This window comes from Puntigrus tetrazona, unplaced genomic scaffold (assembly GCF_018831695.1).
Source record: "Puntigrus tetrazona isolate hp1 unplaced genomic scaffold, ASM1883169v1 S000000842, whole genome shotgun sequence".
NCBI lineage: Eukaryota > Metazoa > Chordata > Actinopteri > Cypriniformes > Cyprinidae > Puntigrus > Puntigrus tetrazona.
Window position 1 is genome coordinate 45,001 of NW_025048442.1, and position 27,498 is coordinate 72,498.

The 27,498-nt window shown below is 36.5% G+C and overlaps 1 protein-coding gene and 3 pseudogenes across 1 annotated transcript; 2 read left to right on the top strand and 2 right to left on the bottom strand.

Moving 5' to 3' along the window:
- The window catches only part of LOC122335638, a 15,593-nt pseudogene extending 13,498 nt beyond the window's left edge, over positions 1-2,095 (top strand).
- Positions 2,096-4,531: 2,436 nt separating this feature from the next.
- On the top strand, positions 4,532-8,440 carry LOC122335641 (ras-related protein Rab-8A-like). The gene is given in 9 exon segments (XM_043233497.1): positions 4,532-4,720; positions 5,621-5,681; positions 5,955-6,015; positions 6,407-6,484; positions 6,955-7,044; positions 7,263-7,298; positions 7,300-7,329; positions 7,413-7,463; positions 8,263-8,440. Coding segments are annotated over 9 exon segments (624 nt in total). The 5' UTR covers positions 4,532-4,596; the 3' UTR covers positions 8,356-8,440.
- Positions 8,441-10,853: 2,413 nt separating this feature from the next.
- Positions 10,854-17,709, bottom strand: LOC122335637 (annotated as a pseudogene).
- Positions 17,710-19,204: 1,495 nt separating this feature from the next.
- On the bottom strand, positions 19,205-27,177 carry LOC122335643 (annotated as a pseudogene).
- Positions 27,178-27,498: the final 321 nt, after the last annotated feature.

Consider the following 27,498-nt stretch of genomic DNA (forward strand, 5'->3'; position numbering starts at 1 on the left):
AAACTTTTATTTTGACATCACTTATATATGAAGATTTCCTTTGTTTCATTGTGCACAATTGTGCCTTTACCTGTTTATAAAATGATAAACTTGTCTATACAGTTCTAGTATTATTTTATGTGGCTCTTGGGTCTGTATTTTATGGTTATATTAATGCATTTCAATACATTAATTTACGTATGCAATATTGGTACTATGTTCACTGCGCCCAGTTAAATCTGACACCTGAAGAAAGGTTTTGAATGTCCTTTTGCTTGTTTCCTGTCTGCAGTATTCAGAGAAAGAGGACAAGTATGAAGAAGAGATCAAAGTTCTCAGTGATAGACTGAAAGAGGTGAGCGAGGTCCAGTACGGTTCTGCATGCTAGTCTTTCTTTCGTGGGCCAGATGCGTGTCGTTCTCTGACCTTTCACACTAGTCCTCTCTGGATTTTCCCGTAGGTGGAGACTCGTGCCGAGTTTGCAGAAAGGACTGTGGCCAAACTGGAAAAGACCATCGACGACCTCGAGGGTAAGCTGTGATTCGGTCCTGAGGAATTCCAGCTGATGACGTTCTTAAAAGCGCCAGCTTGAATCCACCTTTGTCTCCTCTGACCGCGTGCTGCATGCTTTGTTTCCCTTTTCATTGTACTGAGAGAACAGAGATTACGCTGTAAAGCTGGTTTGACCTGTTCAGCTCATCTTCTTAAACACATGAAGAAGATGAAGTAAAGTTCTTTTATAAGTGATGAACTTTGACCACAGTGAACTAAATTTAGCTGAACAATCACACTATGATCTCCTGTAGAGATTTTTATAGCTGAAATTATGTGAAATATATATATATATATATTTCCACATCATTTATATTATATATATATATATATATATATATATATATATATATTTTTTTTTTTCCACATCATTTATATATATATATATATATATATATATATATATATATATATATATATATATATATATATATATATATATATATATATATATATATATATATATATATATATATATGCATATATATATATATATATATATATATATATATATATATATATATATGCATATGTACTAGTAGAGATAATATTTAAAGAATTTTAGAAGTAATTAATAAATAATTTTGCTGAACTTAATTGATTCTTATTTTGATTGATTCATGTATATATTTATTATTAATTAATAAATATATTGTGAAATTAATCAAACGTTCACCTAGATATATTCTTGTTTATTATATACTATTATCTTCTGTATAACTCCTCTACAGCTAACACTGAATGTTTGATAATATTACATTTTACATTTTAATAATTGGTTTATCTGTAGAGGATATTTAGAAGAAATAATAAATAACTAAAAATGAATGAAACATTAACAATATTCTATGAACTAATATTCTTAGTCATTTTTCAGCTGAAATTGAATATATATATATATATATTAATAAAATTGAAATACATTTATATTCCTGTTTATTCATGTGAAGCTACTTTTGTAAAAAAATATTTCTGTAATATTTATTATAAAACACTACAAGTAAATTAGTGCGATAATCACGATTAACTGCGTTCACAATTAAAGGATACTTCTTCCTTGTCTATTTTCTTTTCTTCTTTCTTTTATCTAGTCAGCTGCCGATCTAGACAGCATTTGTAGGCATTTCTGTGCTTTGTCCACTTGGACCTGTTGAACTTACCGTTTCCTTTCTTTTTCCTGTCTGTCATTTCCTGTTCCTGCGTTCTCCATCCTTGGGCGAAACACCTGTCCTTTCTGCTCTTGACCTTTGACCTCCAGATGAACTCTATGCCCAGAAGCTGAAATACAAGGCCATTACCGAGGAGCTGGATCTTGCTCTCAATGATATGACCTCTTTATAGATGCTTTCATGCGTCCGCAGGGCTTGAGCTGAACATCTGTGATTGACAGCTCTGTCGTTCAATCAAGCGCTGCTGCTCGGCATAAACCGTCCTGATTGGCTGTGCCTCTGTCTCTCTTTCTCAGCTCACATTTTCTTCCTCACCGGTGCCTTATGTACTTTGCACTCTCACAAAGATTGATTATTCCTCAAAAATTTAATAAAAGTTTTTTCTGCTCTTTGAACACTCCCTTATGTTTAATTTTCTTGCTTATAAAAACATTAAATATTTCTTTCCTTTTCAATCTTGAGTCTATTTTCAATCTTTTCTCTTTTCATAGAAAAACAAAGTAATAAATAAATGCTCATCACCGTGTTTATATCAGATGTTCAATAATTATATTTAAGGTGTTAATGATCCTTTTTTGTTATATACTGCTTTCATTATGCATTTATTTAATGTATTTTTTTAAAGATTTGCTGCTAAATATTTAAATAAATAAATAATAAATTTTTAAGTAGTTTAAGTAACTATTTGTTAGGAATCACTTTACATGTATGCATTTAATCAGAGGTTACTTAAAATATTATACTAGTAATGTAAATATTCATTTAAATATATATTGTAAAGTCTTCAATTAAATATTGCATTATATTTTTAAAAATATGTAAAATTTTAATACACATGCAGATATGAATACATGCATTTTTAAAATCAATTCATGCATTTTATCCAAAACAACTTACAATAGTGTAATAATAGTAATAACAATTTCAGATAATATTTTAAATTATATTTTAATGTTAATTGTAACGTAACAATTTGTTAAAAATATATAAATAAATAAATGTAAAAAAAAATATATATATATATATATATATATATATATATATGATATATAATATATATACATATATATATATATATGTATATGTATATATATATATATATATATATGATATATAATATATATACATATATATATATATATATATGTATATGTATATATATATATATATGTATATATGTATATATATATATATATATATATATATATATATATATATATATATATATATATATATATATATATATATATATATATATGTGTGTATATGTATACATGTATATATATATGTTATATTATATATATTATGACTTAAGAATTTCTGAGCTTATTGCACTTCTTTCTTTACAAAGGTTTCTGTTTATCAGTGGAGCCAAAATGTATAGGATTTTATTTTTATTCTATCGTGTCTCTCTTCTCAAATCATCGCGCTGGTTTATTTCAGAGGATGTGGCTGAGGCAAAACAGCAGAACTTGGAGATGCATCAAGTCCTGGATCAAACACTCCAGGAGCTCAATAGCTTGTGAAGAAACAAGAAGAAACCCATGAAGAACATTCCAGAGTTCCCCATCCATTCCAGCAGTGCTTTATGTTTAGCTTTTCATGTCTTGTATGCTGTAAGTTATGTTATTTCCATCCATCATTTTCTGTATTTTGGTTAGCAATCTTTCGATTATTTCCTAATGCACCTACTAGTCCATTAAATAATAAATAATGTCTTCTTGTTGCCATTTTCCCCATTTAAATACAACTTCCGTCACCATCTGTATGTAATAACAAAATATGCTGTTCCTGGTTACGCTTTTTTGATCTTAAAAAGTATGACCATCACTGCATGTAAGAATTCAGAGAGAATTCGTATCTGTCTTGGCGCTGTTTTATTTATTTCTTTTGAATGAACACGGCGGACGATATGCTTAAAACAGTAGAAATGCAGCAGCAAAAAAACGGTCAAAAAGCAATAAGTACAGCACATTTTAGTAGAGATGTACGGGAAATGCGTTAAAAGAAAGCTGAAGGCGTTATGTATTATAACACAGATTTCTTTACACTATTTTCGCATTAGGAAGTTTTTAGTTTGTCATTTATGGGATATTATTTTTTACCCTTGATGCTGCAAAGGGCTATTTTCACTGTGGTTTGATGTTTTTTTTTTACATTTTTTTTAAACTAAATAAATGTTTACTTATTTGCACACCACACCGGTGTATGAGAATTAGTGTTATTATTACTTAAATCGATTAATTAAAGTTTAATTGCAGAAATGTCAAAGGAAAGGCATGGAATTATATCTTTAAGATGATAAAGCCTATTTTAGGACCAAATGTGTTTTATTTTTTTTGCATTTTTTCCTAATTCTCGTGAATATTCCACTTGATATTCTCTTCATTGTATTGCAAAATAAGTAAATAATAATATTAATAGCTTATACATATTATACAGGCCCGAAGCCAAGCCTCACGAAGGAATTTGACCGGCCACACACGCTAATTAATAATGACCTTGAGGCACAGACTTGCGTCAGTAATTGCTGTGAAGGTATGAGGTCTTGTTTTAGTTCAGGAAGCACGGTTTACGAATCCCACTACGGCGAAGGACGAGCCTATGAATATTAATCGCGTACGCTGACGTGCGACGTGGCCGTACGTCAGCTCACGCCGGAACGAACCCTACTATGACCAGAGCCGTTGAGAATCACAAGGGGGCGTGCCTAATGAATATTAATGACGCTGCGTGCCCGCGCGTTCCAGGAAGGTTACGGGGCATGTCGGTTTGACCTCATTAATATTTATTTACGCAGCCTTCGCCATAGTATGATTGGTCAGTTCCTCGCTGCTTTTGCGGATTCTGCGCTGTCTGCTAAAGTACCGGGCGGGATTTCCGCAATACGTTCAGTATGGCGAAGACCTACGATTATTTGTTTAAACTGCTGTTAATCGGGGATTCCGGCGTCGGGAAGACCTGTGTGCTCTTCAGATTCTCGGAGGATGCCTTTAACTCGACGTTTATTTCGACGATAGGTATTTATGTCTGTTTTACGCTCGGGTTGTTTATGAAACGTCAGGCTGTGCTAACGGCTAAGCTTAATAGACTCGTAACTGTCTGTTAGCCCTTCTTGGCTTATTGTGCTTTGTTTTGCTTCTTTGACAGTTTTGTTGGCGTTTTGTAGTTTGATTAATTCTTTCGCGCGGTGATTTGGTGTCTGTTTGATAAACGTTTGTACCGGTTAGCATCTAGCTGTTTTGACAGACTCGGATACTAAAGTGAAAGATTTGCTTTTGTTTACCGACTTTTAAAGTCAAGACTCAACATGTCACTGATATGATAATATGCATGTTCTTCTTCATTTAAATAGTTTTACATAAAGCTGTTACTGTGATGGTAGCACAGTTATGCTAATATCAGATTGTAATGCCACTGTACCTTGATGTAGTTCAGTTTGAGGATTACTATATATATATATATATATATATATATATATATATATATATATATATATATATATATATATATATATATATAAATAAATTATATACAATATTTATATATATATATATATTTATATATATATATATATATATATATATATATATATATATATATATATATTATATATATATATATATATATATATATATATATATAATATATATATATATATATATATATATATATATATATATATATATATATATATATATATAAATGATATATTATATATATATATAATACTATATATATTATTATTATACATTTTTTTCTCCATATAGGATGCGTTCATATGCATACTATGGACATCTATTTGCCTTTTATGTATACAAATAATGTGGTGTTGTAAGTGGACGCGTTTAAAAGAGACACTGTACTGTACTGTTTTTCAGCCTATGACAGTTACGCGAGTTACGTATTTTCTCTTTCAGGTATCGATTTCAAGATCAGGACAATAGAACTAGATGGCAAGAAGATAAAGTTACAGATATGGTGAGTTTCTAGCTGCCTTTTCCTTCTAGTGTCCCTCTCAACTCTAGTTGAACATTAGCGGTTGGCTGGAATGACATCGGTGGTAGTTTTCTTGAGGGTTTTCTAAAGGAGCTGTTGCATGACTATCGAAACGCGGCGGTTGAATTTCTCCTTTACATAGCAGCGCGTGTTAGTGGTTGACTTTTGCCTTCGTTCTAGTAAAGAAGAGGTCGCCTTCCACTTTAAATGCGTTTCAGCCTTAGTCGCCACACTGATGTTGTTTGATATTTACAGGGACACGGCAGGACAGGAGCGATTCCGAACAATCACAACGGCGTATTACAGAGGAGCAATGGTAAGATGACGCTAAAGTATATACATTACTGTGCCTTTATAATAAGCTCCAGTTCTGTATCGCCTTCATGTTGGGTTTTGGTTCTATGACTTCTTAGTAGTTGCATTAGACCAACTCAGTGTGATTACTTCCCCAAAATATCAGCTTTTTTTCCCCCCTACCTTGTCAGATGTGGTGTTTCTGGTCAAAATACTTATAAACTGATTGATTGTAGGCCTGTGCTTTAAAAAAAAAATGTGATGAGGAGGGTTTTATGCGCATGAAACTCCTTAAAAGTTTTTTGATTTAGAGAAATGATTTTAAGCACAGCACGGGGTTAAGAGTAGCAACGCTTCTCTTTGTAATTGCTGTTTTGTGAACACTTGAGATTCATCTTGTGCTCTGATCTCAGGGTATCATGCTGGTTTATGATATTACTAATGAGAAATCATTTGACAACATCAAAAACTGGATCCGAAACATAGAGGAGGTGAGTGTTTCTTGCTTAATATACATAATAAACAGGTCTGCATTTTATTTTTTTATGCAATAAAAGATTACGATAAAAATAATGACATAAAACGTAACTGTAGCACAAACGGTGACGCATGGGTTCGATTATTATGGGAATGCATGGACTGATAAAATGTACCGTTTAAATGCACATGCATAAAAATGTAAATATTTTGCCTGTTTATTTTTTACATATTGAAATGGACATATTTAGCCATCGCATCTCACCGCTTTTTGGCATTTTTAACATTTTCTGGCGTAAAGGTTGAACTTTTAATACTTTAAAACTGAACTTTAAATGTCCAGTAAATAATATGTTAGCGTTATGCGAACTCTTGTTGTTGTCTAAACCATCAGTAACGGAGCTTTAGCTAACTAATAGTCCATTTTGGGAAAAAAAATAATGCTTGGATGTTCAGTTCATGTTCTTGTATGTTTTCAACCCAGCATGCATCAGCGGATGTAGAAAAAATGATTTTGGGGAACAAGTGTGACATCAATGAGAAGAGGCAGGTGTCTAAAGATAGAGGCGAGAAGGTGAGCAAGCCATGTTTCTTTCCATTCTTTTATACCCCTTTTCTTTCCCAAATAATATTATTTAACTTTCATTATATAAGACTCTAACGGCAATGATGCCACCTTCCACAAGACTGGGTTTAGATATTATCTACCTGCATCACGGCTGCACAGTCTGTAATCATCCAGAGACATCATACTTGTGTTTTATATAATGGGATCTGTCTGTACTTGTTTAGCTGGCGTTAGAGTACGGCGTCAAGTTCATGGAGACGAAGCGCGAAGGCTAACATCAATGTTGAGAACGTAAGATTTGTTTCCTAATCATATCTGCATCGGATTGAGCTTTTAAAGAGCTGATATGACGATGTTTTCTGCTCTACTCGCAGGCATTCTTGACGCTTGCCAGAGACATAAAAGCAAAGATGGACACGAAATTGGTGAGAATTTGCCTTTCTGTGCTTTAGCTTGTAAAAATGGATTTAGATGATTGGAAGTTGGGGACTCTTTACAATAAAGTTTCTTTTGTCACCTTAGTTAACTGCATTTGTTAAAACGAACTGTCAGAGAACAATACTACTACACTATTTGTTAATTTCAGCTGTTTCGGCCTACAGTAATGCATTTTTAAGATCAAAAGTTGTATGTTAACATTAAATTAACAGTTCTTTTAACAATGGTTCATAACTGCTGCAAAAATGCCATTTAAAATTTTGCTAACACTTTGCTTAAAGGCTCGATAGCATTTTATAGCCTTGAAATGCAGTTTAAATTTTCGCAAAATAAGTTAAAATGCATTATAATGTTTGCAGATTCCTTTTTCAATGCATTTTCTTAAATTGTTATAAAAGTTCAAATGCATTTTATATATTCCAAGATACATGTTTAAATAGGTTGTTGTTTGCCTTTTTTGTATGCATAATATTTTCTAAAGTTGCAACAATGAATAGATACCATGTCTAATTATTGATAATATCATACAATGCATTAGAGGCTCAATTAATGCATTAAAAATACTTGTCAATCAATCAATTAATCAATCATTTTTATTTATATAGCGCTTTTAACAACACAGGTTGCATCAAAGCACTCGTATTTAATTATTATTAAGTACAATTTACTTTGAAGAAGAAAAAATAATCCAATATCCCACTCTCTCGCGTGCTTGGCGCTTATGCAGTAATCCAGCGAGAGCGATTCTGATGAGGTTCGTTTTTTTTTTTTTCTTTGCTCACTCAGGAGGGGAACAATCCTCAGAGCAGCAATCACGGAGTGAAAATTACCACTGAACAGCAGAAAAAGAGCAGCTTCTTTCGCTGTGTGCTACTGTGAAGACCAAGGCCTTACTGTCCACCGCCCGTGGGCTGGACACGACTGGACTACGCTCTCCCTCTTAGCACTCCTCCTCCTCCTCCTTCCTCTTTATCCCCCTCTCTCCCTTCTCTGTCGCGCTCTTCTTCCAGCCCAGGGCAGTCGGAGCTCCTGGCTCCTCTCTCTTCTTCCATTGACAGATTAGCGATGCCGCTTCCTCTCGCTCACGACCCTTCCCGACGTAAACCGCGGTGGGGAGCATCGGTTCTACAAGTCAAGGTGAAGAACTGGCTCGAAACACGCACCTAAAGAAGATCCCCGTCTTTGTTTCAATCGCTCGTCTTGAGCGCACAACTGCCAAAATTGATCCATTCCTTATGGCGACCGGAAGCAGCCGATCTGATATTGAGCCGTTTTGAGAGTTACGTGGGATTTTATTTTTTCTCTATCATTCCGTTTTATTTTCGGCATTCTTCGACAATCACATGACCTTATTGCAAGTAGAGGAATATTATAACCCCCTTTCTTTTATTTAAAAAAATATATATATATTTCTCTGTTTTTGTCCCCGGTTTTATTTTTCAGACCTGTTGCGCAAAAGTGTTGCATTCGCAGACTAGCTGCAGTCAGATGATCCAGCTTTTTTTTTTTTTTTTTCATTACGCTTGCCGCCTCGTTAAAACTAACCTCCTTTTTTTTTCTTTTTTTTAACACGCACACAAAAGCTATTTCCAAATAGTTCAGTTTTTTATGCAGTAGCGCTAGCTTTTCGTTTTAACATTCCTTCGAATAAATCCAGAACTCAGGTCTTGCTTTATGACGACCTGACGCGTTCAAAGCGTTCTTTGATTTAAAAACGCTTGGATTGAATCGACTAGAATCAAGCGAAACTGACACGCGGCCCTTGATAGGAAGCGGAAATCCCGAGTTTGTAGTATTAACAGACACGCGTAACCAAAAGCAATGAGAAAGGGTGACTTTGTGACCTGAAAAGCAGAGCTACGCTTGAGCAAGCGCCTCCCGTATACAGAAGTCCATGCACTTTATCAGTATCTTTTGTGTTGTGTGTAGTTTGTGCCAAGTGATAGTTTTGCATCGTAAAAAAAGAGGCGTTTTACATGGTTACGTGGAGTGTGACCTGCCGGTGCGTGTTCGTTTGAGCCGCTTTTCTACCCGATCGGAAGCCAAAGCTGGTTTCATGCATTGGCTGCCATTGGTCCAGTTCGGAATAAACGGCCTTCAATCGGTTCATATTTCTCGTGTGTTTGCGAACGGACCGCACGTGTAGCATCTGAATTGCAGTCGTGCACGGTGTGTAAAAACAAACAGATTTGGTTCATGTGACTAGGCTTAGCCGACCGGAATACAGTAATCCACCATTCCTGAAGTACTGAACAGAGAGATGTCGTAAGCACGCGCTTATAATTGATGCAAGAAATGCAAAGCCAGAGAGTACTGCCCTCCTGAAGCGAACAGCAGCTGGATGTGCGCTTTTTGTATTTTCTTGTGCTCAAATGCACGACTATTGTGAAACGAACGCGTCGGTTGGTGCAGTCGTGTTCACCAGCAACAGGTCGGAAACCTTACAGTAAAATCTCGAGTGGGGGAGAAAAAACCCCAAGAACACATCCAGGTTAAATTTCACCCCAAAAAAACAGCATTTCGTTGTTTTTTCACGACGAACGTGTTTCCACGAATGGAATTTGATTCTCGTTACCGCACCATGATTTCGCATATCGGGACGCCGTGTGTCGTACCAGCTTACGAAAAAATTACGCGATTGAATTAATTATTTACACGATGAGAATTCAGGACGCAAGAATGCTCTGCATAGATTTCGTTCGCTCCGGAGCGAAGCGTGAGCCGAACGCGTTTTTAAAAGGCTAAGAAGAAGCACAGTGTTGGGCAGACGTTGGTGAGATTCTCTTCTTGCCGCCTAAAGACGGCCACTTTCCTTCTCTTTCACTTGAAACGACTTCCTGTTTGCGCCTTGTTCTCTTTCCACCTCGAGGAGATGCCGCTTTCGGGTCGATGCGTCTTCACCAGCATCCGCAGCATCTCTTCTCTCCCTGTCCAATAACGTCCCCAACTTGCCGCTTGTCTTAATAACTAATACTTGATCTTTCATTTTGGATCTATGCATCATGAAGGTGATACTGTTGACCTCCTGTATGTTTTGTGTGTGTGTGTGTGTGTGTGTGTGTGTGTGTGTTGTTTTCTGTAGATGTCCTGTACGTTGAAGCGTTGGTCTGGTCGTCTTTTCTGAGCTTTAGAGGACAGTCTGCCGTTTAAAACATGTTAATGGACCTCGAATCTGGCCTTAGGGTGTTTTTAAGTGATAAAATAAAATGCAAAAGCTATAACAGACAGCTGGCAAGAATTTGATTTGATTTGCAAACAAACCAAGTGGAAAAGAGCATCAGCAAACAGGTACCGCTTTCTGTCTTAAAGCAGCGATACGTGCGTCTGTCCATCTCAGTTTAGTTCGTCTTTCTCGTATTTCTTGATTTTTTTTTTCGCGTCATCCATATCATTTACAGATTCTTTTTATATGACCATGTTTTCATTTTGTCGATTTGTGAGGTAACCGGGGAGATCAGTAAATTGCATTTTGGTATAAAAAAAAAAAAAGAGAGAGAAACAATTGTAAATAACTCTAAAAAGAGGTCTACTTAAATTGTACTGTACTTTCTAAAAACGTTGGAAAAAAAAAACTGATCTACAGTTTTTGTAGATATCTGTACTTTTGATTTATTAAAATAAGATTCTTTTAAGAGATGGAGTCGTGTGCGTGTTTAATATTGACGGATGAATCGGTTTCTGAAAAAAAAGTACATTACTGTTGTATTTAGGTTTTAAGAAGCATATTTTCACACATTAATAGTGGATATAAATTCATCTGTACGGGTGCCTTGTTTATTTTCCGACTTCTGAATCTGCAGTGAAAGATCTTCCATCCTCTTCTGAGTTCTTCAGATCCTGATGTGGAAGGTGCTAGAAGAGAGAAGGGTTGAAAACATAACCAGCCAGCTCAAAATCTAAATCCTCCGTATAAAGCTGATCGGAAAACCTTCATTAAGAAACCGTTCCAAACAGATATGTGAACGTTTGAAGTAGAAAAACTGAAATTGGATTTCCTGCAAAACGTATTTCAATCATCTTCGTTTTATTTGCAGCTTCTGAGATGCTTTGTTGTTATACATCTTTATTTCATTCTAATTCATTTACAAATACGTGATTTAAGCAAGGACGGTGATTTTAAAATAGTTAAAAATGCACTCATAAAAGTAAAAATTGAATGTCGGTCTTTAAAGGAAAACAAATTAATGGCATAGAAGCTGAAACTAGATTTTTATGTGGTGTTAAACCAGAATGTTAAAATGTTTAATAAAAGCCTCGTAATAAACTGAAATTTGTTTAACTAAAGCACTAAAATTGCTAAGTGGAAATAAGTAATGAAAATAATAATAATATAATAATAAAAAAGTAAAATAAATAATAAAATAATGCAGATTTGAAAGGACAAATGTTTTAGTATCACTGAGGTATTAAATTTTTTTAATTTAGCTTTTATTTTATAATTACATTTTCTGTTTCATATATATATATATATATATATATATATATATATATATATATTTTTTTTTATATAGTATTTGTTTTTTTAAATACATTAAATTAAACAACTGTTGCCTTGGCAACTAGCTGAAATAAACCTTTTATTGAAGTTAAGTTTTATTATTTCATTTAACAAATTAATTTAACAAATCCAAACCCAACAACGGATGAAGCGATTCTATATTAAACGTAAATCAAGCATCGTTCCTTTAGTTTTCCTTCCAAGCGTTTACGCGAACCCCGTAAAGCTTCTCTCTCTCTCCGTAGACTCAAAAGGCATCGTGCCTGAGGAAGTCGGGCGCTCTCACTATCATGTGCTGGAAATCCTCCAGAGACAGACGGCCGTCGTTGTCCAGGTCGGCTTGGCGATCACCTTCTCGCACACCATCCTCACTCTCGTCCTCGGTCAGCTCGTTGGCGTCCAGTTTATTTAAGGTTTTCTCCAGATCCGATTTACAGATGAAGTCGTGCGTTGTTGAAGTCTGGAGGGAAGATTTTATTTGTCACACATAACGATTTGCACAGATGAATTATTAAATCTGCAGGGTTTCGGATTTGGTTTAAACTACCGATAAAGAATAAAGCGTTTAATGCGGCTTTTAAAAGCACCAATAATGCGGAAAATCATTTGGATAAAGAATAAAGAAATGCTGCAAATAATATTGCATTTATCGCTAATAGTTTGCACATTTCACAATGCATAGCCAAAATGTTTTTTTATTTATTTATTAACCTATTATACTATTTTAATAATACATTTTTGTTACTATTTATTTGTCTGACTTTTTAGAATATAATTTTAAAAGATATATATATATTTTTTTAGTACATTCGACTTATTTTATATGATAATCCACCACAAGTGATCAATCCTTCAGTGTCCGAATAAGACGAATAATTTCAGCCGCCTCGTTGAAATCGTTGTTCTCTGTTGTTAGAGAGCGTTATCATTTACCCGTGTTAATGTTGCATGAGAACAGAGTTTTTTCTGATGACAGAAGCGGATCAGATTCTCTGACATCTTCTGTTCTGTTGTTTAATTAGATGCTGCATGCTTTTCTTAGGTGGTTCCCTCTATAATGAACGCGTGAATTATTGATATTCATATGTCAGTTAAGGCTCTGCAGGTTCACAGGAACAGAAGACCGAAGTCGGGTCATAGTATCAAATGGTGTCGTGTCAGAACAAACTGATAACCTCGTGTACCTTACAGGCGTTAATCAAAACATTTGTGTACATTTAAAGTAATTAAAATAAAAAAAATTGGAAAGGCATTACATTTAGGGAAAATAAAAATTTAATTAAAATTAACCTTAATAGTAGGCCTAATACTGATAAAATAAATAAATAAAACGACAAAAAATACTAAATATAGTAGTATTTAAATCATAGTAATATCGGTTCTTTCAAGTAGAAAATCAGTTTAGGCGATTATTTTTATAAGCACACTTATTTTTAACAGTTGCTCAATAAAGAAAAAATAAATATATGATGAACTTGGGTTGGGTTTTCATCAAAAATGAAATAAAAATAATCATTTCTTAATGAATTAGTTGCATCCATCTTTGGCTTACTAACCTTGGGTGGGTGTTCGTTCCAAATGAAGTAACTCTAGCTAAGCCCGCGAAGGGTTAATCGTTTTCACGTAGTTCGTTTAAAACTGACCGTAGATTTTAAAAGCATAATATGCCTTCAGGTCCCGCGGCGCCATTTCACTCAGCACCGAAAACATGTCCAGAAAGTCGTCCAAAGTCATGTTTCCTTCTCCATCTTCTGAGAAAACCTCAGCAATCCTCTGCCTGAAAGGGTTGTCCTACGTAAAACACAGCATTTTCCTCTTCAATAAAATCCTCCGAAATAATACAGACCACAAACTGGTGGCTCTGATTCGTGCGATTTCGTAAAATCCCATTGCTTCAGTTACGGTTAGTTTAAGGGGCGGGGTTTGACATGGACTTTGTTCTAGAAGTTGTGTTTTCAATTTGCTCCGTAGTTCGCAATTTGCTCATGAACCAATTTTTATGCTCTTTTTGATGGTTGTGTATGTAAATCGTTCTAAAATTGTCTTTACCTGCTCGAGTCTTTAGAAAGCTGCGTGCGCAATAAAGAGCTGCTTCGTTGTTGAAAATGCCTAAAGATATTTAAAAGTTTGGTTTCTTACGCTGGATTTGGGTAAAAATCCACCTCAATCAAACGTTTTTTGCTCTTTTTGTTTTCTGTGGAATACATTAGGGTTAACCATAACCCTAATCCTAACCTGACCTGACCTGACCTAACCTAACCTAACCTAACCTAACCTGACCTGACCTGACCTGACCTTACCTAATTTAACCCAACCCTAACCTTAACCTAACACTAACCTAACCTAACCTAACACTAACCTGACCTTAACCTAACCTAACCCTAACCTAACACTAACCTAACCTAACCTAACCTTAACCTAACACTAACCTAACCTAACCTAACCTTAACCTAACACTAACCCCTAACCTAACCTAACCTAACCTACCCTTAACCTTAACCTAACACTAACCCTAACCAAACCTAACCTAACCCTAACCTAACCTAACCTAACCTAACCTACCCTAACCTAACCTAACCTTAACCTAAACCTAACACTAACACTAACCTAACCTAACCCTAACCTTAACCTAACCCTAACCCTAACCTTAACCTAACACTAACACTAACCTAACCTTAACCTTAACCTTAACCTAACACTAACCCTAACCCTAACCAAACCTAACCTAACCTTAACCCTAAACTAAAACCCTAACCACGCTTCAGTGCGTGACTGAACCGCCCAAATTAATCAGACCAAACCCATGAAATTTTTCACAACAAAATAACAAATTGCAACCAGTCCAAAAAAAATATATAGTCCAAAACTACCCCAAATGTATTTTGAGAGCCACTTTGACCCTAAGACTAAAGAAAATACGCTGCATTATTGCTAAAATGTTATTTCACCCTCATGTTGTTCCAAACCCATAAAAGCTTCGTTCATCTTCGGAACACGAATAATGAAACGTTAGCGTATTTCCCGCCCAGTTGGCTTTTGGCATTGGTCTGAATGAAAATGCTAATTTATTCTTTGCCACCGGTGCTGCCACTGGAGCGGCAAAGATAGCTGTTTCGGCTGTAAACGCAACTTTTATTTTAAAATGGAAATGAAACCAACCAGTTGATAGTTTCCACGCGACGTCACGCCCACCTGGCGGATTTAAACGAAGCTCTGACGACTGACCGCCGACTGACGCAGTTTTCATTAAGTAGTAGTAAACGCAAATATTAAAAAGCGAGATACCTCATTGATGATGTATATTTTGTACAGGCAAGCAGGTGACCCACTAAGCGGATTTCGATCTTATTCAGGACGCATCAGTAATGTATGTATTACTGAATGTGATATTTCTATATAACGGTTATTAATACATTAAGGCACTTTAAGTGTTTCTACAAAATTTGGTGTTTACTGATTAAAATAATAATGCAAGTTGGCAAAACTTGAACTTGTTTTATTGTTTTGAAAGGTGATCTAAATATTTGCATGAAACAGATGGAAAATTGACAAGCTTGTGCTGCAGATCTATGGATGTTTTTCCCGCCAGGTCTTCAAACCGGTCACATGACTGAAAACCTAGACCAATCACTACAGATTAGCAAAGGAACTGCATATTATAAGACAACGAAAGTGTTTTTTAACCTTGCATGCTGACGTGTTATTAGAGAAATAATATGAACCGTTCAAAACCCAAAATAGAGGCACGTTAAGATGACTGTGCCGCTGACAATGCCTCAAATTTCATCCAAAATAACTTAATTTGTGTTCCAAAGACGTGCCTTACTGGTTTGGAATGACATGAAGGCAAGCAATTTTTATTTCGGGGTGAACTATCCCTTTAAATTAGCCCTGTTTCGCGGAAAAACCGCGGACTTGGCAACACCGCGAGGGCTAGTGCCGCAGCCGAGAGACAACGCAACTGACTCGTTCAAACAAACATTATATTTTGGCGCGTGCTAACCTCGTGGTCGTATCATTTATTTAGAACATCATTTCATAAAACAGTTTTCGAGACAAACGCCAGGTTAAACTAAACCAAGCCGCCGGTTCCCCCCGAGTCAAGGGGATCTGGTAACGCTTAACCTCACCAAGACTGCGGCCAATTAGTAGAAGCTTCATAATTGATGAGGAACAGGAGCGAGACGCTACCTTCAGCTCCGGCATGCTGCCAATCAGCTCGTAGGGCAAACGCACTTCCGGTTGGGTCGTGTAGTCCAGCGGCACGAGCTGCGGCGCTAAATCACGGTATCGATGAAAGAGCCTGAGCAAAGACGACAAACATTCAACCACGACATCTGTCACGTAAGTCTGTCATATGACATCTTCACACTGTTTATGCGCGCGATAACTAGGTAACTTTTCAATTTCAGCCACATAAAACCAGCAAGTAGACTTTATTATTATTATTATTTTTTTAAGTGGTTGCAAACTACCTAATTTAGCTAAAAAATAAAAATAATTAAAAAAAAAACGCTTACCTTAAAACAATTTATTAATGCTTTTTAATAGGTGTCTCACCTCAGAATTTCTTTTCTGGTGAAATAGGTGCAGTCCTACGAAAATGCAACGCAAAAACAGGCAAGGATTTACTAAGCAGCATTTCTGCTTCGAAACTACCTTCTTGCAAATGCTTTACAATTACGAGATGAAAATGGTGCGCAAAGCATTCATCACATTCATAAATATAGCCTTTAACGTGACCATATGAACTTTTCTGACAATTTTAAAAGTGCATCTGTGTCATTTTGCATAAATGTAATTTTTAAACGCATGCAGGTGGTGGTCAATGTTTTTTTGTTTAAACAAAAGTAATGCTTTTATTTTGAAAGGACGCTTTAAATTGCTCTAAAGTGAAAGCGAAGACATTTAAAACGCGGTTTCTATTTAAAATAAACTGCTCTTTTAAACTTTCAAGTATCCTGAAAAGGCTCTGCAAAAATAAAAATATGAAGCAGCTTTAGCTGTTTTTAACATTAATAATAATCGTAAATGTGCAACAAATCAGCATATTAGAATGATTTCTGAAGGATCTGGAGTAATGATGCTGAAAATCATCACAGGAATTAAAAAAATAAAAATTTCAAATATATTGCAATACATATCAATATTATTTTAAATCGTAATAATATTGCGCTATTTTAATGTATTTTTATTTTAATGTAATTTTGTTTTAATGCATCAAATAAATGCATCCTCGGTGAGCACTTAATTTTTAACGTGAAATAGTTTTAAGAGACCCCCAACTTTTTCAAAAATGATGCCTGACCTGATATGCGTCCAGTTGCTGGGAGGTAAAGATGGTCTGCTTGTTGCCCATTCTCTCAGCTCCATGACAGACTGGCTGTGGACTGCAGCTGAATGCCAGCAGATGTTTCAGATATGAAATGCTGGCACAAAGGGCCGGAGGGAGACATGGCAGATCAGGTGTCGGCCGCCGCCAGGCCTTTAGTTCTCTGATAATGGCAGCATTTCATCATTTAGCTGCCATCAATGGCGGTATCTCCTGGACGTGAATGTGTCCTGTCGGTCAAGGGGAGAGCGGGGGAGACGTCCGAGTGTCAGATTACTGACCCCTTCGCTGGGAGCGTGCTGCTACGGTCAAATAATGTGCAGCGATATTCGTGCGTGCGTAATTATTGAGCGATATTTTGGGGATTTATATTGCAAGACCTTGGAGGAACAAACTGACCGCTAAAAAAATTAAAAAGAAAAAAACTATTTTCTTTCCGTGAACAATGCTACTATTAAAAGAGGAAAAACAAGCATTGTTTGGTCGAATGAAATTAGAATAAAGCGGAATGTAGAAACTCTAATTTTTAAGGATTTCTGTGACAAGTATTTGATTTAAAAAAATAAAATAAAATAAAATCTTACTAACCCAAACATTTGACCATCACCTGCATCGGGTTAAAAATTAGTTTCATAAAAAAAAAAGGTAAAAAATACTGAAATTGAAATTCATAATGTCTTATTACACACACACACACACACACACACAGATAAATATATATATTACATTTTAATTACATTTTTTTAAACACAAGAGTTTTAAAAAGAATAATTTATAAAATAAAACATTCTGGAACAATTTATTTATTAAGGTTTTATGTTCTTAATACTCATTATTTTTGATAATTTAATTAATTTTAGTATATATATGTGTGTGTGTGTATGTATATATATATATATATATATATATATATATATATATATATATATATATATATATATATATATATATATATATATGATTTAATATTCTCAACTATTCTCATTATTCCTAATGATGACTCTTTTATTTTTTTTTTTTTTTTTTTTTGAGGAGCAAAAATGTGGCCCAGTCCCAAGTTTTTTTTTTTTTAAGTGCTTTGACTAGAGATCTCATGAAAAGCGGCTCGGTGTATTGTGTTCATATCGGCAAATGCATCTCAATTATGTCATTAAATATGCAAGCAGCGGAGCATCGGCGCACTATTGTGAGCTGAATTGGTGGCACAGAGGCTGAACGGTATCAGTTGATCTTGCAGCTGTTTACCTGCTGTTCCTTTACTTTCTCTCTGGACAACGGCTCATATCTCATACCTGTCAGCTGTTGCTTTTCTTGGCACTTTTCCTGCATGATCACGTGGGGAGACTCAGATCAGCCTAAAGTTTACCAGTATACATGTTATGTTTTTGTTTCGGATTGTTTTTTTTTCTGTCACCATCTTCTGGTGATGCTTGGATCTGCAGATCACAACGATTTGTTGATTAATGTGAGATGAGCTCATAAACGTGTGTATTATATATATATATATATATATATATATATATATATATAAAATACACACGTTTATGAGCTCAGTATCATTTATGGCAAAAAACCTGAAAAACAGCTCTGTACATTTTTTTGTTTTGTGTGTGTGTGTGTGTGTGTGTGTAAGATACAAAAAAGGAGGAGAGAGGTTAAAGAGTAAAAGCCGAAAGGAAAAAGAGAGGGAAAAAGGGCTGGTGAAATGTGTTTTTGCAGTATAATTTACCTGGCAACAACCACAGAAAAAAAAACACAACTCTACATCAGTTTGTGTAAGATGGACAAAAATAAATGGTAAAAGAGAAAGCACTGAAAATAAAAAAGGGGAAGGAAAACAGGGAAAAAATCAAAAAGGGTCTTTTTTTGCTATATCTGGCAACGTGCGGAATAAAAAAAGCAACTCTATCCATCATTTTTGTGTAAGAATTTATTTAGACTTTATAATAGTTCACAACATGCAATATACAAATTTACAAGCGACCGACTCGAGCTCCTGCATATATTATAATTTGATATCTATTTACATATTTTACAGTCCAGTCCGGGTTTGTGGCGGTCAGTGACAGCCGCAGCTGCCGGCCACCATATCATCATACTGCTTCAGAACCACGCTCTCATCGTGCCGCCGAAGTACAGCAGGTTAATGCTGAAGAGCTTGTCCGGCACGCAGCAGGGCGTCTCGATGCCTTTGGTCAGTTTGAGGGCGTTGATGATGGACTGGACCGTGGCGTGGTTGGTGGGCCTCATGTTCTGACCCAGAGGAAACGGACAGGAGCCTTTGCAGTGGTAGGCGTTGTATCCGCGCGGGGACACGATCCACCCGGACCAGCCGATCTCCTCGAAGTCCACGTAGAGCGGCAGGCGCTGACACGGCATCTTTTCCCCGCTCTCGTCGTAGTCTATGGAGCGAGCGCTGCGACGAGCCGCTGCCGAGAGAGGCATGCTGGGAAACGGGAGGCTGGGTCTAGCGGGAGCATCCTCTGAACCTGAAGACGAAGACCTTAAGTTACCACGGACCTCCAGATATGATCATCCTTGTGCAAGTGATACAATATAACAGTGTGTGTGTAAACAGTTTTTTAATAATTATAAAAATTATTCTGTGAAAAAAACCCCAATTATTAATAATATTAAATTATTGGATTATTTTCATCCTTGTTCGTTTTTTTAATATTTCATTTTAAGTTTAAGCATTTCTTTGTTTAATTACATTATTTTTAAACTATACATTCTTAGATATTGTAGATGTTATATTATTTTCAGTTAAATTAAGCATTTTTTCATTTAATTTATTTATTATAACATTATAATATTATTTATTTTTATTATTATTTTACAGTTTTTCTTCAAACATTTTGACTTATTTTTTTAAATATTTAAATGGTTTTAATTTTAGCTAACTATATTATTCCTGCATCTATTATATTACAAGATTTTTTTTACTTTATATAGTGCATATATATATATATATATATATATATATATATATATATATATATATATATATAAAATATTTAAAGTGTTTATTTTTAATAATTTACTGTATTATTTTTTAATACATTTTTACATGTATTTTTTTTTTTAATCTGTTAGCTTCCTTTTATTGTTATGCCATTTTGTTTCAGTGTTTCCACAGAAGATCTCAAACAGATCTTCTTCTCTGAAGAAACTCTCAGGTCTACTCAAGCTAATAAGAGGCTTATATGCCATACCTTTCGGCATGACCTCCAGAGAAGCCGCCCGCCTCCCATCGTCGGTGAAGAGCACCAGCATGGGCTGCTTGCTGTGATGGTGGTCGCGCCTGACGCGAACCTCACGGTCTTCAGGTCCATCTGAAGACCCGCCAGAGTCTGACCGAGACCAGGAGCCCCAGATTACTGCCTTCATCTGACATCCACGAGCGCACCTTTGAGATATTAATCATATTTATTATTGGGGAGAAATTGCACGGCCTAAAGTTCAAAGGCTCTAGGAAAACCTCTCCGACTTTGTGTGACTTTGTTCGTACTCACAGCTTGAGTGATGGTAAAACCTCCCAGCCGCTGGAGTGGATCGGCACCAGTCTGGATGAGAGCAGCTTCTTCCCTTGCAGACGCTCTTCCTGCGCTCTCGAGAACCTGATAGACGCTGACCTGCGTTTAAAAACACACACCACTGCAGCGATTAACCCGGAGAAGGTCCTTTCGGCGGCGTGCGTTTTCTCGGCAGACTGTAAACGCCGCGATCTGACAGAAGTGGTGTCTGTTGAAGCGCAGCGACGCCATGCCTGAGCTTGAAGAGGTGGAGCTCGGCTGTGAGGATCTTCTCGCTCTTGGCCACCGTGGACATGTTGAAGAGAAACTCGATTTGGTCGCTGTGCACTAACGAGAGAAGTCACAAGTGAGAATTGACACGATCACGCATACTTTATGCATATTCCACGCCATCCCCCGCCTCAATATCCGCGGCCGATGAATACGGGTCTTAATGAGCCATTCTCAAAACCTCACATTTAGTCTCGCAATCTTAAATATTTAATGCTTCGCTAAAACATATGATCACACTTCGCCTATACTCTCTTATGGTCAAACAATTCCATATTTCACAGCACTAATAAAATGTGCAATTAAGTTGGATTTTGTTTAAATATCTGATGTATAAATATTGAGTATAAAGTTTCTCTGGATTTAAAAAAATATATTCAATCTTAATGAAAGGACCAAAAACATAATTTTGTTTAAACTCTGTTTGAATAAAAGAAAAATAATGCGAACATATACATATTAAAAAGGTTCTATAAAGCGGTTTTATTAGCTAAGCTAAAGCTTAGCTATGTCAACAAAAATATAACATGATAACAAAAGTATCTTGTTTCAGCTATAGTTTCCAAAGCGCTTTTATTATGGAAGATGATGTACAAAAAAATGCTAAATATATACAACTCAAATTAAATACGCAAAAACGCTAAATCTAAACAAATAATTTTAGCCAACAATTGTGACCCTGTCAGTAAAAACCAAGCTGAAGTGATTTTTGGTTGTTTTGCTGTTTTCTTCGTCGGGTCGTGAGTTAAAGAAGACCATCTACATAAAGAATAAATCGTAGTAAAAATGCATGCTTAAAATCCAACTTCAAAGCGTTTTAATATCGATACAGTAACGGAATCTTACGCTTATCGAAGAAGCTGCACGGTGTTTCCCTCCAGGAGCGCTGGTCTTTGGTGACCCCGTCCACATCCGCGATGGTGTTATACAGGTCCAGCATGTACTGAGGAGGCTGTTTGTGTCCCCGGCCAGAGCCGCGGGGATCCTCCATCCCAAACACCTCCAAAAGCCTCCTGATGGCCTCCGAGAGCACCTCCTCGGACTCGCTTTCCAGGTGATTGGCGGGCGGTCTGCAGACGGCGAGGCCCATCACGGAGATCCAGATCGCGGAGGTCAGCATCTCGAGATGTTCTTTGGTCGCTGGAGCCGGAGGCGAATGAAGCCCAGCCGGACCGCCGGGGGCTTTTATATGATGTTGGCGAGTCAACGGCCGTAAAGAGCTGCCATTTAGTCGCAAATGTAAATCAACAATCAGCGAATGTAAAGCAAATCTAATGGCGGTGTTAATAACAAAGGTGCGAACTGGACTGGTGGTCCTGCGGGGGAGATCCTGAGAGGAAATTAGTGTTTATCTACGGCGCTGTGCTGTTGTAAATAATCTCTCCATGCGTCGATTTAAGGAATAAAATGGTTAATTATTGTTTTTAAAAAATGTTTAATTGTATTGTTAGGTCTGGCGCGAGGTGGATTCGGCGCGAAGTGGGGTTTGGCGCGAAGTTTTTCCGCCGCTGGCGGTTGGCTTCCCCAAAGCGGATCCATTAATCGAGACAAAGGGGATAACGCGATACAGGAACAGTAATTATTTCGACAAACACCGCGAGGGGGTTCCAGCGTGGCGTGTTAATGGCAGACATACGGAGATTTCGCGGCGCGAGCGAATTAAAACGGCCTCGCTTCCTCGCGCCGCGCCGGTCTCGCGTTAACGAGAACATGAATTTGAATAAATGGAAATCAAGGGATAGTTAATGCGGGCGCGAGAGACTTCGCTGCGTGGTTCGACCCGTTTAATTCCTTATCTGTAATCGATTGTTTTCATTAGGGGCTCATTAAAGTGTTGATCCGGGGATTTCTTAATACTAATGGACCGCTTAATGGATGGCGTGAGCTCTTGTTATAGCGTCAATGCCGAGAGAAACCGATGTCGCATGGCATCTTTTTAATCGAAAAGAGCTGTTGTCTGATTTGGTCGACATCTTCCAATCTCCCCGTTAGATGCATAATTAAAATGTATACTCTCAAACGCTGTCTGTGTACCGTCACAAATCACAAACCACTGCAACGAAGCCTTTGATCTGTGCGTTTGAACAATATAAACGCGATAGTTTGACCGTCTATTTAATGCGGGTTTATACATTTATATTGCTAAAATGATTTATTCGGGATTGCGGGATGTTTCTTGTACATTGCGTATTAAATGTAAATATTAGCTTGTACGTTGCATATAATTAGACCTATATATTGTCTCTTTAAACACGTTGCATATCATTAATGCACAAGTTAGTCTAATGCATGCATTTATAATTCTAATTATGCAGGTTTCCTATTATACTCATGTATTTCGTAGGCTGTTTTGCATACGCGACACCTCTTTGTCCTTGCGTTTCCGCTAACGCTTTAATTATTGGTTGATTTGTAACGTGATTGAAAACTGAGAAATGATTTGCATGTGCAGTTTCTTCTGGCTGTTTTGTGCAGATTTGCCGCTTAGTCTCAAAGGCAACTTTCTGGCATAGATTTTATTTACAAAATACTTTTACATAATTTACATATATATTACATAACGGCGAATGATCCGCGAGAGGAACTCGTCTGTAGTTGCTAATAGTCGTCCGGTAGAAGACGCCGCGGTTAAGCCTGGCACAGACAGGGAAGTGATGGCCAGGACGGTGCGGATGTGCTCGTGCTGGCTGAGGGAAAGTGTGGCTTTCGTAGTCTTGAGGAACACAAGCGTTGCTCTGTCCTTCGGCCCACAGCAGACATTCACCGAGATCGGACGCGCTCCTGCGGAAAGACACGCGTGTTCCTTAACGTCCAAACAAACGCACTCGAATCGGGTTTAAATGGGCTCTGAATCGCTAAAATGAGCAAATGCGTGATTTAAAAAAACGCTTAAATTAGATTAAATGATAGCCTGGTTGTATAAATTACAGGCGAATACAAAATCACGTGTTTTGGCATCTTACTAATAAAACAGAGATATATTAACTAACTAGATCTGTTTCAGCCTTCTTTTACTCTCTATATATGCTGAGATATAATTTTAATATATATCTTATATCATTTAATAATAACATCTATTTAGCTATCTTATATAATTCTAAATTATAAATAAATATAAATATAGAATTTATAATTAGCCTATCTATCTATCTATCTATCTATCTATCTATCTATCTATCTATCTATCTATCTATCTCTGTCTATCTATCTCTATCTTTATCTATCTATCTTTCTCTATTTATCTATCTCTGTCTATCTATCTATCTATCTATCGATCTCTATCTATCTCTATCTTTATCTATCTCTGTCTATCTATCTCTATCTTTCTATCTCTATCAATCTGTCTATCTATCTCTGTCTGTCTGTCTATCTTTATCTATCTGTCTGTCTATCTATCTATCTCTATCTTTATCTCTATCTATCTATCTATCTATCTATCTATCTGTCTATCATTAAAAAGTTAATTGAACACAAATACATGATAAAAAATGCTTAAATTAGATTAAATAATAGCCTTATTTTTGTCCGTCTGCCTATTTATTCATTAGCATTGTTTACAGATGTTTGTTTAAATAGAAACCTCATTCAGTGAGACTTTTATTTCAGGACAGAAACAACTCCAACATTGAGGTTAAATGCAGCGGGAAACATCTGAAGCGGATCAAAAAAGTTCACTTAAAATAAGAAGGTATTGTTTTACTATAAATCCTATTTACATTTATATGCACCACCAGTTAAAAGTTATAATGTGTAAAAATACCTGTTTTCTTTGAGTGTATTTTAGAAAGCATTTTTTTTCTGTCATGATCCTTCAGAAATCATTCTAATATGCTGATCAAAAATATTTCTGATTATCATCAATGTTGAAAACAGTTGCTCTGCTTAATATCTTTTGCGTCCTTGTTGTTGAATGCCATCCAAAGTATGGAGTAAGATTTAAAAAAAAAAGCTTTCGTTCAGCAAGAACAAATTAAATAGATTAAAAGTGACAGAAAACACACTAAAAAGTCTATTACTATTTAATTTTCTGTTCACTGTTTCCAGAAAATATAAAGCATTGATACTAATGAGAACCATTATTATTAATTCGGCACCAATATTAACTAAGCAGCAACTAACGATATAGCTTTGGCAATAATATATTCACACACACATCTCTTTTTAATTACAGTAATGTTTTTTTCACTGTACTTTTCCTTAAACGAATGCATGCTTGGCGAGCAACATTTAGAATTTAAATAAAAACATTTGACCCTTCTAACGACGCCTTAGAAAACACGCATATAATGAACTAAAATGAAATAGTTTCCGCTGGATTGCAGACCGGGCCAAGTAAGGTCGAAGCTAGCAGGTTGTGTTTTAGTGGTGCGTTTGCTTAGCTGTGTGAAGTCAGATGCTTGCGGCGTGTACCTCGAGAAGACAGCGCACTAGGTGCAGCTTCTCCCAAACATCTGCATGCACATCTATTTCCTGTAAGAACATTAGCAACACAAGAGAGTAGGAAGCCATCGTTCACCACCTGCTGATAATGCGGGATCGCCTCTTAACATGCTAAGTGCTTTGATTTGGCACCTGCAGGACCATTTGTGGCCTCCTCGCACCTTTTGAGAGCGCGACACACGGAGAGAACATCTGACACGGATGCCTTCAATAAGCACACACGGATCAAAATGCATTGCGCTTCATCTAACTTAGGATCTGTTTCATTTAATGCGTATTAGAACCGATTTTCAGTGCCTTTTTTTAGCATGAAACGCTATAAAACAAATACTTTAAAGGTGCGCTGCCTGGAATACGACGCAATGGAAAACATCACCGATTAGATGACATAAAAATATAAAGAATCACTTTTTCATGCCGTTTTGCTTCCGAAATCATGCAATCGGGACCATTTGGAACATGCGCTCTCAGGCAAGCATGCAATGTGATCCTGTGGCGCGCTAATGGTTTTTCAAGCGCTAAGTAGTGGTTTAGTGCGCTAACGCTCTTCATGCATTCACAGGCGCTGTCTAATTATGGTAATGCGAACTGGAAATGGACCAGGAAAATGATCTTTAAGTCTAACAAATGAAGAGAACTAGCATGGATCACACGGAAATGTCTAATTTCCTCTCTGAGCAGCAGCATTTCCGGCGTGAGATCGTTTCGCTTCTTCATCGGATGACTGAATTGCATTTCGTATGCGTTTCACCTTTCCAACCTCCAGTCCAGGCTTCTAACTAACCTGCCGACCACGATTGCATTCAATGAATTTCGCTTTACAGCCAACGTCTAAAATGCTACTCTCACTGTAAACATCAACAGCGCCATTATTACATTGTGCTTGTTTTAGTGAGAAAATAAAAAAACATGGCTGAAGCGCCCAAATCCGGACGAGCGAATATATTGTTTAGAATGAAAAAAAAACTAATAAAATACAATAAATATTTCAAAACCTCGCAACTATATAAAAAGGGTATATATTAATTAACTGATTTTTTGCAGTTCATACAGGCTTACTCACCCTCAGACTTTCTGCTTTGACTCGCTGTCGTGTAATGCGATCTCGTGAGTGATACTCACGCATCGGGATTCGCAACATCCTCCATTAGTTTGCACTGGGCCACCGTTTTGGATCAGCTCTACTTTGTTTGGAGTTTCAATGAAGGTGGAATCAAACTTAGTACGGCATCAGCACGAAAAACCTCTGTAGGCTAAACCGATGATGAGTATCCTACATATCCTACAAGCTGCAGGATTGATTATTGGGGACGCTGATTGTAGTCTTTTCTTACCCGGTGCCCCTTTGGATCCGACGCATTTGCCCAAGGCTTCACGGCAGTCCGCACGGAGTCTCAGAGTAGAACGCCTTCAGCGACGGCGCCCCGGACACACTGGCTCGCTTTGGCCTCGCAGTGGCAGTCCTCGATGACCTCGACCTCCCGCAGACCTTCGTACAGCATCACGCTGGTCCACTCGAACCCGGCCGGCTCTGCAGGTGGAGTTTCAGGCCGCAGGACGGGAGCCGGCAGCTGAGTTCGACGCCCCGGTGACTGATCAGGCACAGCCTCATCTGTAATGATCATAGGCAGAAATATTGTAAAGTGAGCTGGGCCGTAATAACTCATTACCATACAGGTGCTCACACTGATTTTGTATAAATATATAATGTGTAATTTATTTTTATGATTTTTTCTTTTTTTTTATTATGATTTATAAAAGGAAACATGTTATGCATATTTTTTAATGATGGACAACTAGGCCCAATACATACTATTATTATAATTATTTTATTAAATAATAGTGGTAATGTTAAATCGCATCATCTTTTCTCTACATTTTGAAAAACATTAATGAACAGATGTTTTTGCATTATTTGAATCTAAACTATAATTTTTATATTTTTT